General features: G+C 29.0%; 1 protein-coding gene across 1 annotated transcript; it reads right to left on the minus strand.

Annotated features, from left to right (window-relative positions):
• Positions 1-646: 646 nt before the first annotated feature.
• LOC136081235 (zinc finger MYM-type protein 1-like) lies at positions 647-4310 on the minus strand. Its single transcript, XM_065798536.1, has 3 exons — positions 3263-4310; positions 3024-3212; positions 647-747 (listed from the first exon to the last, which is right to left on the minus strand). Exons 1-3 carry the CDS (start codon positions 4308-4310, stop codon positions 647-649), a joined length of 1338 nt encoding a protein of 445 aa, XP_065654608.1.
• Between the last annotated feature and the right edge of the window lie 12513 nt (positions 4311-16823).

Consider the following 16823-nt stretch of genomic DNA (forward strand, 5'->3'; position numbering starts at 1 on the left):
TGTTCAACTTTGGTGTCATGGCCAATTTTTTTCATAAAGCTAGCTGGATCAGTAACAAAAGCTACAATGTGTTTGTTCAAATTTAAATCAAATGAATTAAGCTTATCATTGATCAATTTAATGGCTTTTGTTGCTGGCATTGTACATGGATTCTTATCATTCCAAGCGATAGAAATCCTTCATTATGATGTAGATTTTAGTTCATATATCTTCTGTTTTTTACTGAAATATACTCATCAAATGTAAGACTAAATTTACGTTTATCTTCAAGTTTCCTTTTAAAAGAACTTATAACTTGTTTCTTGACTAACGTAAAGTATTTAATGACAAGATTGCGAACCGTTTGAGGACTTTGAGGGATTTGGTATCCCTGGGCACGAAATGCTGATTGCAAAGTTTCACTTTTAGCAATGGTGTGAAATCTGATTCCATCATTAGCTGATAGTCGACTCAAAATTTCAGGTAGAGTTTTTTAAACTTCTTTAAAAAAACTTTCAACTCGCGGTATTTCGGCAGCAGGAATGTTTGCTGCAGCATCTGGCGCAGAGTTATTGCATTTAAGAATTTCAATTTTGTGCTTTGTTTTTAAATGCCTTGTAATAGCTGTTGTTGTTGAGGTGTTTTGAGAATAATTTTACAGAGTTTACTATTTGAATTCTGTAATTCTTCGGAAAATTTGAAATTCCCATGCCTCAGATCTTCCATTCGAATATCCCCATGACTCAGATCTTCTAGTTGTTCTTAATTCTTTAAATTTATCCATATTTTTTATTTCGTACAACTAAAACTTTTATTAGCTCGTCAACGCTATATTAACTCGTTTATTTTTTTAATTTATAAATTTTACCAATCTATTTTATGAGTATCACTAAGGGATTTCTTTAATAAATAAAAATATGTAATGCATGTAACTATTATGATTTTAAAACTTGAAAGTAACTAAATCCTTTGTTAACATATTCCTTTGTGACTTTAAAAGTGTTGCTTTTGAAAAAAAGTATTGCACAACAAAAATTAAGAGTAACGAAAACTGTCTAAAAAAGTCAGTTTGAAAAAGTTAATTTTGTTTAACTGTTAAAAATGATAATAAAGAATCTAGTTTTGAAATATGTATATCTTTGAACTTTTAGAGAAAAAAAGTTCGAACTTGAATCTCTTTAAAATTGTCAAAAGTTCGAATGTTCGAACCTGAACATGTTCAAACTGGAAGCCCTAATCTGTACTGAAAAGCTTGCTTAAATTTCAGAATTTGATAACCTGCTAGAATTCTACCAATTTGAGTTGACTGAAGAAATAGCTAGAGATGACTATCGAGGATTAATTGAATATCAATAATATTTCTTGGTGGAGATACAGGGAAGAAATTTGAGATTCGGCCATTAGGTGCTATGCACCAAGCTCGGTAGATTGCGAGAGCCGTTTATTCGTTAAAAATATAATTACTAAGCTCCCAATTTAGAATTTCAAACAAGGATAAGACAGCTCTGTTGTCTTTCTGGTTATCGTGACATCTTACGTCAAACTCTGGTTCCAATGCATTTTAGCAGTAAAATCACTTTATCAGAAGCTTTTTGAAGTCCATGAAAGCTTACAAAACAATAGGCAAAAGCATTTCCAAAGCAGATTTACAAAAGCTTTGCCAGCATTTTTGGTATTTGACAAATAAAGTGTCTGTTTTGTCATTATTTGACAATGATATCGATCAAGAAACTAAAATAAAAATTGTTCGAAACCAGCTAAAGAAAACCCATCAGCCTACTATAAACGTTGCATTGCATTCAAACTTTGTGCCCCACTTTTTGGTCTGTCTTATATGTAAATTATGCTTCGATTTTTTCCTAACATATATATATATATATATATATATATATATATATATATATATATATATATATATATATATATATATATATATATATATATATATATATATATATATATATATATATATATATATATATATATATATATGTATGTATATATAGGGATGGCGCCAGCATTTTTTAGTCTTTGAGATACTTTACTTCTAGACATGGAGAATACAAAAAACATTTATATGTTTATATTTATGTCAAATAAGGATGCTTTGCAAAAACTGTGATAACTAGAGCCTGGGCAGTGGCGGATTAAGACTTTTCGGGGCCCGGGGCTATATAAGAATAGGAGGCCCCGTTCCACTAACAACAACAAAAATGAGTAAAACAAAGACATTCTTGAAAACGCTATCACTGATATTTATTTATATACAAATTTTATATTTATTTTATTGAATTAAGTTAAGTGATTTTTTTCTGCTTTTTTTCCCCGCAAACTCTGCAATCACATCGCTGAAATTCAAAATTTCTAATAATTTTGACTCAATAGTTAACCTTGCTATATTACTTAAACGACTATGGACCATTGTTGATCGGTGCATGTTCTTAACTCTTTTAAGAGTAGAGAATGATCTCTCAACCTCGCAATTTGTAATGGGAATAGTTAGAAACAAGCGATATGCTATATAAACATTTGGAAATACATCAATAATATCGGTTTCAACAATCCAATTTAAAAAATCAATGTGTTTTCAGTCTCAGATTTATCTTTTTTATGCGAAAAAAAACCCGGAGGCTGCAACTTTAATGTTACAAATTGTTCTATTTCAAATATGAAACTATCTTCTAAATCATTTGAGAACACCTCTACAATTTTTTTCGCGCTAACTTGCAATTCCATGGTACTAATAGTTAACATCTTCGATAGAAATCCAAATAACTTATTTACGTGGTTGCAACCATCACTTCTTATAGTTAAATGTGTCACAAGTTTGTCAATAATGACAAAAAATGTATTCACTTGAAACTTGTTGGATACGCTTAAAGAATCAACTTGGTCTTCTCCGTTGTTCATTTTTTAATTACCTTTCTTTTGTTCTTATCCGAATAGTCTTTTTCAATAAACGAGCTAAGTTTTTTTGATTCATTCTCAAATCTCGTAAAGTGTTTCGTAGTTTTTTATAAAGTCAATTAGTGAAAGTAACTTACTGCTTGCTGTATGCAAATCTAATTCAACTTTTTGAAGAAATTTGCTAACTGCATTAAACCTCTTAAGTAAGTGATGCCAAAGTACAGCCATGAATGCAAACTCTAGCTTAGTGATCTTATTTAATAAACACAAAGCTTCATGACGAGTACCAGATTTTTCTTCTGTACCCTCAGCTATATGACATAGCGCTGCATAAATCCCATCAAAATTTTCTACTAAACTTTTTGAAGCATCTGACCTTCATGACCATCGTGTATCTGATAGGCGCTTGAGTGTAGCATAATTTTCTTCAATAAATCCCATCTATGTGTTGAAGCTACAAAAAATGAATACAAACTCTGGAGAACGCCAAAATAGTTGATAGAGTTGATGCACTCACTGACACTGCACTGCCCTACTAAATTTAAAGAATGTCCAGCGCAGGGGATATAAAAAGCTAATTCACTCCGCTCTTTTAAACGTGCTTGTAATCCAGAATATTTACCAGACATATTGCTTGCATTATCGTATGCCTGTCCCCGACAATTGGTTATATCAATATCATATCGTTCCAGTAGATCTAAAATGTCAGTAATCAAAGATTTACCGTCGTGGCTTTTAATTTGTAGAAAACAAAAAAATCGTTCATACACGTGGCCATTTAGATAATAACGAAATATCACAGAAAGTTGATCCACGTGAAAAATATCAGGAGTTGAATCTGCAATAATTCCCCAGTATTTTGCTTTTTTTATTTCGGTAATAATGAGCGTTAAAACCTTTTGAGACATAATATCAATTAGCTCTTCACAAAAAGATTTAGACAAATAATTTACATTACCTTTGCCTTTATTACCAAAAGTGTCAATGTGTTGCTTTAAAACTGGATCAAATTGAGTCAACAGTTCTAACATGCCTAAATAATTTCCGTTATTTGACGATCCTATAACTTCATTATGGCCTCGAAATGCTAAACCTCTTCCGGCTAAAAAACGAATAACCGCTACTATTCTATTTAAGATTGCAGACCAATAAATAAATTCCCTTTTAATCTGGCTTACCATATATTCATCGACATGAGTATTTTGTTTTATGAATTCTATCCACTTAATCATACATTGAATATGTTCCTTGCTGTTTTCGTGGCCGAAAATAGTGTGTTTAGCTTTTTTCCAATTGTAAAAGCCACTTTTGACAAATACGTTGTCGTAATCGGTTGAAAACAACTTGCAAACATAACAAAAAAAACATCCAGTGGATTCAGAAAACATTAACCAGTTTCGGTCACACCTTTCGCCATTATTCATCACTTTTTGAAAATATTTAACCGAATAATATCTGTACTGGTTTTTGAACACCCGCTTCGAAGATTCGAAATTAGAGTCTTTATTTTGAAAAAAAGCATACCCCTTGTTTAAATACTTCATAAGTTCATTTTATTTTAATTGTAGTGGCCATAAAGCAGGGTCTTCGCGTAGAATGGTATCTAGGAAAAAAAATCATGATAAATAAACCTAATAAAAAAATAACAAGTGACAATTTATAGAATAAAAATATTAACTGCCTAAAAAGTAAATTGTTTGTTTAGCAGATGTTAGAGGTGTCATTAAAGATAGTAAAAATTGGAGTACCTGAGTCAAGCTCATTATTATGCGTTGTAGGTTCAACACTTTCAACTTCTTGAATTTCATTTGAAGGACCTTGGCAGGCTACCTCATTTTCCGTGTTACTGTTTTCATCTTTTCTTTCATTGTTTTTATTATTATCTACAGTTTGTGGAAATTGCATATTAGTTTGGTTTGATAAAAAAAAATTTGTCATTTTCGGAAGTTTAGCTACCATTTCCTCTCTCTCTTTCTTCAATCTTCTTTTAGAAGCTCCACTTTCATATTTTCTTAGCATTTTAATTATAACTGTATAACCTGAAAAATGTTTAACTGTTCTTTTTTTCTCTTTCACGAATTTAGCGCTTCAGCTATTAAATGCATTCACACAAGAACTCTTTTGTGCGGAAGTACAAAAGAATTGTAGAATTGCAAGCGTTAATGCATTTTCAATAACAATATAATTATTCAAGTCATTAATAATTTTCCAAAGGGAATTGTTTATGTAGCAATTTGTACAAATTCAATTATTGCTATAAGGCGCTGCTTCGAATCTGGTAATTTTTTTTGTAGAAGTAGTTGCGCTCCTTCTTTGTCATTGACCGGAAAAATATATAATGCAGCGTTTTTGTTGACAGTTTATTTTATTTTTGTGCTTTTGTTTTCAGACAATTTAGTAAATTTAACTTTGATTCTTTTTATGTTAATAAAAGATTTAATTTTCAGAGTTAATAAAAAATTATTTACTCTGAATCGGGGCCCCTGAAATTGTGGGGACCGGGGCTATAGTCCCCCTAGCCCCCCCCCCCCTTGATCCGCCACTGAGCCTGGGAACAAAAAAACCTCAAAGTTTTAGCCCCCCTCCCTGCCCCAAACGTGAGAGCAACAAGTTGTTGAAATATTTTTAAAGTATTTTTAACTAGACTTATATTCATTAACAAATTTAAATTTCATAGTAAAATAATTTAGCGTTCAAAAAATATGACGATACAAAGTTTAAACCCCCCTCAATTTGAGGGAGTTGCAAATTTTATATGGTCCTAATTTTTGAACGCTGAGAAATTATACTATAAAACTTAAAATTTCGTTTAGGAGAGGGGATGAGAGCTAACATATATATATATATATATATATATATATATATATATATATATATATATATATATATATATATATATATATATATATATATATATATATATATATATATATATATATATATATATATATATATATATATATGTATATATATGTATATATATGTATATATATGTATATATATGTATATATATATGTTACACAATATATATATATATATATGTATATATATATATATATATATATATATATATATATATATATATATATATATATATATATATATATATATTTCGGTTTCTTTTTTATAGAAAGTGAACTTTGAGCAATTCTTTTTATTCTAATCTTATTTAAACACAAAACATAATCCTTTCCTGTTAAGGAAGTTAAAAGTGATTTATTCTCGAAAAATATTTATTGCAGAGTGCACTTTACAAAACTTCAAGATCGAGTTAGAGCCCTCTACTTTGATGAAATTTGTTATTGAATTCCGTTTTCTTTCGTTTTAAACGATGATCTTTTTCAGAATCTGCAATTAAAATCTGTAAATTTGGAGGTGGTGCAAAAGTGTATTAGCGCCGAATAATCTTGCAAACAAAGTCTTCTACACGTGCATTACTCAATCTTGAAGCTTTGAAAAAATACACAAAAAACGCTAATATTCACACATCTTTTTTTGCAAGATAAGATATTCACTGTCAATTTTAATATTAATAATAAAAGCCTTTAAACTCTATTTTGAACAAGGCAAGTTCTTATCAGCCTAAATTTTTTTAAATTTCGCTTTTGTAATAAAATGCAATTTAAAAGTAAGAAATATAATTTAAATGTATGTAGTTAAACATTTTTCTAAATTAAAATTAACGTTAATCTTTCAACTTTTTTTATATTACAATGGCGAATCCTACACAAGCTAAGTTGGATAGTAATGAACTCAGCTTGTGTAGAACGAACAAAAAAGAGTGCGTTAGATGGTGTAAAGAGTTTGGTCTGCTTTCTCGAAATGTTACTTGTCCTCGTTGCAACTTACAATGTAGTGAAGAACAATACAAAGATCTTTTGACAAAATAATTTTAAGGTGTCTGTTAAAACAATGTAAAAAAACTATTTATTTTTTTTGGTATATTTATTTGATAAATTTACCAAATTTACCTTTAATAAAAAAAATTGCAATTACAGAATAGCTTTATTATGAATAATAATTGGCAAGACTTCCAGAAGATCAAATGAAGCCCCTTATAATATCAAATATAATAATAAAACAATAAAACCAAATTAAGCAATAAAAAATAAATCTACATAAACTATATATAACTGTGCATTTAAAATATAAATATACTGGATAAAATATATAAAACAAAAAAACTAAAAACAAGAAAAAATATATTATTCGTTTGAAAGATTACTTCTTTTAAGTCCATTTTAAAGACAAATCAAAATTTGGCAAAACTATTTTATTCCATAAATAAGGACCACGATGAGAAATAATTAGTTGTTCAAATTTAGTTTGGCAAAAAGGTTCTTGTAGATTTTTTCCATTGCGAAGATTGCATTTGTTTAAGGATTTTACTTTATAAAGGTTTATAAATACATCAGGAGATAAATGATTTTTACATTTGGTAAACATTTTTTTCTGGATTTTGGGTAAAAAAAGTGTCCATTTTGTTCTATCAATATTGAGGGACAATCTGTTTTTCTTAAACCGATATTTATTTAATTCGTGTGTCATATTACTAAAAAGTGTATTTATATTTTCATGAGATTGGAATAGGATTGTGTCGTCAGCAAAAATTATAGTGATTAAGTTAGAGGCTTTGTTAAGGTCAGTTATATATATTAAAAATAATAGGGGCCCAACTATGGATCCCTGTGAGACACCACATATTACATTCATTAATAACGACAAAGAAGAGTCTTGGATACTAACAAACTGCTTACAATTACTAAGATAGCTTTTGCACCAGCTTGGGGATTTACCTTTAATGCAAAAGAATTCTAATTTTTTTAATAGAATGTGGTGATTGACAGTATCAAAAGCTTTAGCCAAATCGATGAATACTCCTAGGGTATATTAAGAATTTTTAAAAGAATCAGAAATGCTACGTGTTAGTTGGATAATGGTGTGTTCAGTAGAATTGTTTCTCTGGAAGCCAAATTGATTACTATATAAAAGTTCAGTATCAACAAAATAATTGTAGACTCTGTTATACATTATTCTTTCTAGTATTTTAAAGAAAACTGGAAGAACTGAAACAGAACGATAATTTGTAATGTTACGATGGTGGCCTGATTTATAAATAAGAGTAATATTTGCTACTTTTAGAGAGTATGGAAAGGATCCTTGAGCAATAGAGGCTTTACAAATTTTAAAGTGTATATCTTTCAAAACGTCAAAGGAGTCTATTACAAAATTTCCATTAATGCAATCAGCCCCAATTGCCTTATTTCGTTTTAATGATTTAAACGCTGCTTTAAAGTCGCTGTATGTTAGGTTTGAAAAATTTAAAGTTAGATTAGGTGATGTTATAAACTCATCAATTGATTTATCATTAAGATAACGAATTTTATTTGGTAAGCTTGTTCTTACTGAAGAAAAAGTTTATTAAATTCAAAAGCATTTTTATTAGGGTCATTAAATACTTTATTTTTAATTTTTATTGCGTTTGGTACTGATATTGTACTTTTCTTATTTTTTCCTGTGATCACTTTCATTAGTTGCCAAATACGCTTTGAATTATGTTTGTGCTTTGCAAACAAGTCGGAGTAGTAATTTCTTTTTGCGGAATTCTTCGATATTATTTTTATAAATTAAGTAGTTATTTTTATGATTGACTGATTTATGTTTTAGATATTTAATATACAGTTTTTGTTTCACATTTGATGGTTTTTTAAGTCCTTTAGTTATCCAAGGACATAATACGTCCTTGACGTTAAGGATTACTTCACGAATAGGAAAGCTTGCGTCGTAGATGGATTTAAATGTTTAAAAAAATAAATCATAGATCAGGTTTATATCATCATTGAAGTTTATATTACTCCAGTTTCGATTAGAAATTTGTTCCTTAAATGATTTTAAATTATTGTTATTGTATACACTCTTTTTTATAGTTGTTTTACTCAGGAGATTTAATTTGTAATTTGCATTCATACAAAAAAAAAAAAAAAATACGAAAGTGATCTGAAACATCTGTTTTAACCATACCTTTTTTAAGGAGCTTTTTAAAAAAATCATTAGATAGAATGTTATCTATTAAGTAAGATTAATGATTTGTTATTCTTGTTGGTTTATTTATTATAGGTATTGCTCACGTTTCAAATAAGTTGTTGTAAAATTTTTTTATCATTTGGTTTTTATTATACTTAAAACAGCCCAAACTGAAGTCCCCTACTATATAATATTTTTTTCTTTCTTGATTAATTTTTTCTATCAAGTCATGTTTTAAAAAACTGCTTAAGTGTTCAGTTCTTTCAGTATGAAGCCGATAACAACAGCTTAGTAAAATGTTTTTAGACTTTTTGTTTATAATTTCAATTGTTAAAATCTCTTTATCTTCATCAGAAACACTCATGAGTGTTTCTAAAATTAGGTGTGTTTGGCGGTCCAATAATTTCAAACATCTAGTTAGAATATTTTGCATCATAAAAATTATGATCTCATGTTCTGAAACAGCTACTTATACAAATTTTAACCAGTTTGAGGAGTTATAAGGAGTTTCACCTTAGTTTCACCTTTCTTAAATTTACTGTTCTTAGGTTTTCTAAATTTGAAAGTGGCCTAGGGTTTCAGATTTTACGTATCCTTGGTGTTAATATTGCTATGTTTTGCATAAATTTTTAATAAAATCTGACATTTAACTGTGCCTAAGTCACCAAAATTAATGCTGAACTCCTGAATTGACAATATTACAATGTCTGATTTGTTACGGACGTGACAATAGCGTTACGTATTTGAAAACATGTTAACATGTTAAATGGTTGTTTATGTAAAAAAAAAACAGTTTATTAGTTAGATAATTAAAAATCTACGTATTAGAAAATTATATTTTAAACCTTAAATATTTTTTTATTTAAACCACCATTCAATAGTTTTATTTTGCTGCTAAGCTATCGATATTAAAGAACTGATATTATATTTGTTTCTATCAGAGATCTGTATTACAATTATGGCAAAGAAGACAAGATCAAATCAGGAAAGGCAAGAGAAATTCAGAGCCAAAATAAGAAATGATCCTGTAAAATTTGAAGATTATGCAAATGATTCTGTGAAATTCGAAGATTAAAAATGAATGAGAGCGTCAAAATCAAAAGGGCACTTCTGTTTCATAATGTTTTATGTGATACTTTACCCGAGAAGTATTCAGCCAACCAAATCAGACAGAGAAAAATTTTTCATCGCAAAAATAGTTACATCTAAACTGATGAAGAAGTGAAACTGGTAATAATACATGCCGTTTATCAAGATCAAATTGCTCATGTAACGTGCAAGATATAAGTCTATATCTTGTTTCGCTACGCATCTGTTGCATTCTATGAAAGAGGTGTTAATAGTAGAATAACTACCAGCAAGAGAGATACTATCACGTGTAAAGGTAAAAAAAACAACGAAGAATTTTGCTAAGTACACTTTTAGACCTGCACAAAATATTTGCTGTAAAAAACCCAAACATAAAAGTTTCACATGCTGCATTTTGTGGTTGTAGACCATTTTGGGTGGTTTTCCGACTGCACGTGACAACGAAACACTTGTAAAGAGAACTATAAAATAGGAAATTAACGGGACTGTTGGAGAGCTTGAAGGAGCATATTTGGAAATTATCCCGACATTATGTCTTAACATATTCACTATTAGCCACCAGTTTGATAATTATTTTATGCTGAAGTTCAGCCTTTTGGATAGCACTGTAGTAATAGTTGTGGACTTTTCAGAAAACTATACGTGTAAGTTGGAGCGAGCCGTTCAGTCATCGCACTTTGGTGCATCCAACAATCAATTATCCCTACACACCAGTGTTGCATACTTGAAGGAAAAATTTGTATCATTTTGCACAGTGTCAGATTGCACTAAGCATGAACCCGATGCTATATGGGTCCATTTATTGCCAGTTCTGCGTCATCTAAAAGAACAATGAAACTACATCAATTGCAATTCATTGAGAAGGAAACTGTTTCTGTTCGTAATTTTTCATGCTTTAGCCAGATTCCAAGCATATGTACTTGCCATAAAGCACGGAGGGTTCAGTTTGGTTCGCTGAAAGTGGTCGCAGAAAATGAAAATGAACATGTTGCTAAGAATGAATCCGATCTGCTCAATACAGCAATAAATATTGTACAACAATCAGCCACACAATCTGATAAATGCTGATGGTGCTACAAATGTTGAACAATATCTAACGACAGCTCAATCAAAATTTATGCTATTATGCTCAAAGAGCACGATTGATGTATTGTTCAATACGATAATAAGCGTTACATTGGTAAGATAGTTGATTAAGATGCAGATTCAGCTGAATGTGAAGTATCTCACATCAATTTAGAAGTGAGCTCAGCCTTGTTGTCGATATGCTAAAGCATAGTTATGGTTCCTCAAAAACATGTAACACAGCCAGAAGAGCATTTGAGAATGCAGATACTTTTGCAGATATTATAGCAGTTGATTTTAATAATATTGTTAGACTGAGAAATATAATGAAAGCTGTGTGCAGTGGGTACCACCTTGATTTGGAGGTCTTCAAAAAATATTGTTTAGCTACTTCTGAAATGATAACTGTTACATAATCCCACCTTTTGCACACAACCTGTTAGTGAATGGTTATAATTTTTTTGATTGCTTTAAGCTTCCTTATAGGTATATATTCAGAAGAGGCTAAGGAAGCACAAAATAGATATATTCGAAATGCAAGACTAAACCATACATGTAAAGTTTTGAGAAAGAATGCAATGGAAAGCCAATATCATTATTTGCTGTTGCGAAGTGATCTAATAGTATCATCAATCAGCTTCAAAATAACTAAATCCGTTGGTGCTGTTAACTTAGATTCTAAAGTTTTAAAACTATCGGTTGAAGAGTGATTTTTTGAATGATTTTTTTTAGCTATGTTAGTAGTTTTAATATATTATACATATAAAAATATACTTTTAAACACTTTTTTTTTTAAGTTTTAAATATTTCAAGCTATAAATAAAATGAAGTTTTGGTTATTTCAATTCCCCTCCCCCCCCGGCTTATCTAGTGTCTTTAGAAATAATTGAAATTTAATCTAAGTCGAGCGAATTCGAGCAGCTAAAAAATTATTCGTTTTGTATCCAATGCATTCATAACAATGTGGTAGAAATTAAGAAAGAATGAAAAGTGGGCTTTGAAAGTATTTTCAGTTTTTGCGACCATAAAAATACACATTTTGAAAATTTAAAACTCTTCTTTAAAAACACAGAATCAAAGGCCAAAAAATCGAGTTATTACTTTTTTTTAAATTAAAACAGTAATTACAATAACATAAGAAAATAAAATAAAAAAAGTTTTCAATATTATTTAATGATGCAAATATTAAACAACTTGAAATTTTAAAAAATATTTAAAAAATCTTGAAATTTTCTCTTTTTTTTGTAATTATATAGCGCGAAATGTTACTCGCAAAACTCGTATAACTCTTAATTAAAATTCTCCAAAATATTTTTTCCAGTAATTGGGTATATATTCCTTCCAAATTATAAAAAAAATTATTAATATTAATTATTAATATATTGCTGTAATTGCAATAAATTAATAATATATTGCTGGGAATGATTAAAAACACATTTGTAAAACTGGATGTGCAGACTCCTAAAGTCTTATACGTGACGTTTGTTTGTCCAATAATTGAATTCACAATTCCAGTGTGGTCCCCTCAGCTTAAAGGAGAAATAGAACTGCTCGAGAAAGTTCAATACAGGGCTACGAGACTCAATCCGACTCTGGCAAAAATGAAATACGAGGAAAGACTGGAGATTCTTGGCCTCAGCCCATTATGTGAACGCAGACTTCGTGGAGATTTGATCCAGACTTATAAGTTATTAAATAAGATTGAAAATGTGGACTTTTTAAACGGTTTCAAGCCTAATGATTTTCAATTATCTAGAGGAAACGGTGTCAGGTTTGAACGCGAAAAAACAAAGTGCAACTTAAGACACTCATTCTTTACTAACAGAATAACAAAACCATGGAATAAACTACCTAAAGATGTTGTTAATGCAAAATCAGTAAACAGTTTTAAAGCACAATTAGGCAATTGGCTCCTTTTAAATAAAATTAATACTGACACGGCTGTCTAAGTGTGTTATTAATACACACACTCGTCGTCTTCGGGCGGCTACAGCATCTACTACTACTACTACTACTACTACTACTACTACTACTACTACTACTACTACTACTACTACTACTACTACTACTACTACTACTAATATTGAAATAATTTTTAAAATTGGTTTTTGGCCATTTTTTTGTAATTTGGACTCGGCGTAGATTACACTAAAAATCGTAAACCAAATTTTCATAATTAACTCCTTTGAAGACTACTAGTTCCTTTAAAAAGTAAACTAGAGCATGTCAGTAAAATTAAATTTTGCAAAATAAATAATATTATTCAAAAATGATTAAGTTTGCAGTTGTGGAAAAATACAACTGTTATAAATTGGTTTTCTAAAATTAGTAACAAAAACAAATGCACGTTGACAATACAATTTGATATTAATAATTTTTACCACTCAATTACTGAAGAACTTTTAGATAAAACGATAGAATTTTTGGAATTAAATAGTTAAAATTAATAGAATTTTTGGATTTAAATAGTAAAAAAACTCCAGTTTTTTTTAATATAAAGTTCAATGCTCATTTTTAAGCTCGCTTAAATACACGGCCGGGCTTGTTGCTTAAAAATACGAAAAACAGTAGTAGTAATTTTTACGATTTAATTTCACAAGGTTAAGGAAAAAAATGAAAAACGAGAAAAAAAATCAAAATATTAAACAAAGCAAATATACTTCAACAAAATAACTTGCTAGAGAAGAATTTAATATATTTAAGCAAAAAGAACGAAACACCTATGGAAAAACATACCCTATCAAAAAAATTAAGAAGTTTTAACAAAAAAAAACAATGTTTTATTTTTTTTTAAATTAGCAGACAATAAGTTTTTTTTTTTATTAACTTGGTGAAATAATTGTTAAAGAATTCCACCAGCATCAATATTAGTTGTAGGTAATTCCATGTCAAACAACCTGACAATTTTAAAAATGTTACCGAATATTTCAGGTTTTGCTGATTTTTATAAAAGCTTAAAGTACTTAGTAAAGTAAGAATTCATTGAAATTTTTTGCCTCCTGCTCCAAGAAGATTCTCACTATTTATTTCTTACAGAAAAGCTGGGTTCAATCCTCGGACTCCTACTTTTTTTGATATATATAAATCATTTGAATAAAGCTTCTAACCTTATGAGTATCAATTACGCAGATGATAAAAATCTATTCCTCTCAAGCAGTAATATATATGAACTCTTCACCACTATGAATAAAGAATTAATACATATCAAATTGGTTTAAATGTAATAAGCTAACTTTAAATATTTATAAACCCAATGGGCTCTATTCCATTCGTATGCAAAAAAGCGATTTTTACCAACAAACTTGCCGCAACTTTATACAGACGAAATTGAAATAAAAAATAATTCCGTTACAAAATTCTTAGGCGTTTATCTCAATGAAAACATCTCCGGAATCAACAAATTAATTAAGTATCTACTAAAATTTCAAAAAACATTGGGATTCTATATAAAGTTCGTAACTACCTTAATAAAAATTGCTTAAGCCAACTTTATTTCTCTTTTATCCACATTTACGTAAATTATGCTAACACTGCTTGGGGGAGTACTGTAAAAAGTAAGTTAAAACTTCTTTATCGTCGTCAAAAACATGCAATCTGCATAATTAACTATGCTGATTGTTTTACACATACAAAACCTATTTTTACTGAAATGAGATTAATAAATTCATTTGAACTCAATGTTTTTAAATTTTTATGTTTTATATATAACTCAAATCAAACAACAAATACGATATGAGAAACATAAATTTTTTAAATGAGCCGTTTTGTCACACAAAATTAATCAATTTTGCATTGCTTCTCGTGGACCCCACCTATGGAATAATATTTTCCTGCAAAATTTCGATCAACCGACTTCCTTTTATCTTTTCAAGCTCAATCTAAAAAAATATATTTTTTCACTTGATAATATACTCAGATTTTTCTAATATTTTGAAAATTGTTATTTAACTTGGATTTTATTACTTTTTTATTTTAGTTTTTAATTTATTTTATTGTATGTTATACTTGTCTTTATTTTGCTTGCTTGTATTTCATAAGGTTCTGACGACAAGATCATGTGGTCTTCTTTCAGATCCTAGCTTATTTTAATTGTTAGCAGTTTGTATATGTGCGCATCTATACATGTGTAAGTGTATATATGTTTATATTTATATATGTGAGTGTTTTTCTTATTTTAGTTATGCTGATATTGTAATTTTTTTAGTTGTAATACCATATAAACGGGACATAATAGTAGCGTGACATTTTAAAGTAAGCAAAATTAAAAAAAAAAGAAAAAAAAAAAAAGTTAATTGCAAGATCTGAAACAACAGATGACAAAATTTTAAATATCTTTCTTTCTCATAAAAAGATTTAAAAAGTAAAACAATTCCTGGATCTAAGAGCTATCATCAATTTAACCCAGAATCTAAAGATATTAGCTTTAAACAAACATGTGAAGATATTAATATAACAGGCATTTTTTCTTTTTACGGTATTTAAAGTTTTCAACCTAATTAACAAAGTAACATCAACACATTGAAATTTAGTAAATTCTTTCTGTGTAAGTATGATTTTTTCATTAGATAAGTATGATAAATGAAATTGAAAATATTGAGCAAGATGTTATGGCAACATTTATACACCCATACGGTCAAAGAAAACAACTGCACGTTTGTTTCCTTTGACTGTTGACACATCTAAGCAAATCTTAACACACTCTTGACACTAAATTTTTGTGTGTTTTATTTTGTAAATAAATAAATGAAATGGAATAAATATAAACCATAAAATCTTTTAAAGACAAAATTTTAAAAGTAATCTTTACTTTTTTACAACCAAATAAAAAAATTTTTTTTAAGAGAAAATAAGTAAGACACGGCCCCTGGTACCCCGCACAAATGGACCCTCTGGTAGTCTGCCCCAGAAACAATTTTAACACACGTTCATCAAGACTACACAAATGCTAAAATTTTCAGAGCTCTAGTTTGTCTGGAAGGTAATAAGAAATTTATTGCAAGATTCCGTAAAAAAAATGAAAATAGCCAGATACAAATTTTTAAGTAAAAAGATTTGATTTTTTTTTAAAGTTGTGTGACTTAAAACCTCTAAATAAACATTGATATTCTGAGAAGTCAATATCTGTTAAAAGAAAAATTTTTCTTCTTGGAGCCAGAGGTTGATATTTTAAAGGAATTATTATTTTACTAAGTACTCTCAACTGTATAAAAATCGGCAAAATCTGAGATGTATGGTGACATGGCCTGAGTCAATTGACATGGATTTACCCTGTATCCTCAAGTTAATAAAAGTTGAGTATCGGAAAAATAAACCTCTTTAGATATAATAGACTATTTCTGATGTTTTTTAAAATATGTACACTAATAATGTGTAATTTTTTTTTCCATAATAAAACAATAGTTCTTTATAGAATTGCACTTTTTGAAGAGTTTTTAAATGCAAGTGTATTAGTTGAATGTTTGTCTTTGATGATAGCGCAAATTTTAACCTTAGCATCAAAAGGATTTGTTAGACATTCTTTAATTTTAGTAATCAAACTGTTTCCATAAATACTTGTTTATGTCATGCTTCAATAACGGGTATAGAACGTTTAATATCAACCAACATAAAACAACAACTACTAAATTACCACCATGATATTAAACACTTTTTGGAAGTACATTTTATCAATTAACAAAACTAAACCTCAGTTTATATTTTCTTCTTTTAATAAATATATTTATGCTTTTCTTGGTCTAATTCACCTGGAGATATTGCTT

This window comes from Hydra vulgaris, chromosome 06 (genome assembly GCF_038396675.1).
Source record: "Hydra vulgaris chromosome 06, alternate assembly HydraT2T_AEP".
NCBI classification, from domain to species: domain Eukaryota; kingdom Metazoa; phylum Cnidaria; class Hydrozoa; order Anthoathecata; family Hydridae; genus Hydra; species Hydra vulgaris.

What these genes read in the sequence shown, in the direction of transcription:
- LOC136081235 (XM_065798536.1), bottom strand. Translation starts at nt 4,310, where the DNA reads ATGAATAATGGCGAAAGGTGTGACCGAAACTGGTTAATGTTTTCTGAA. An exon ending in GATACACGATGGTCATGAAG is followed by an intron (nt 3,213 to 3,262) that starts GTCAGATGCTTC and finishes GGATTTATGCAG; the next exon opens with CGCTATGTCATATAGCTGAG. An exon ending in AGATTTGCATACAGCAAGCA is followed by an intron (nt 748 to 3,023) that starts GTAAGTTACTTT and finishes ATAAATTTAAAG; the next exon opens with AATTAAGAACAACTAGAAGA.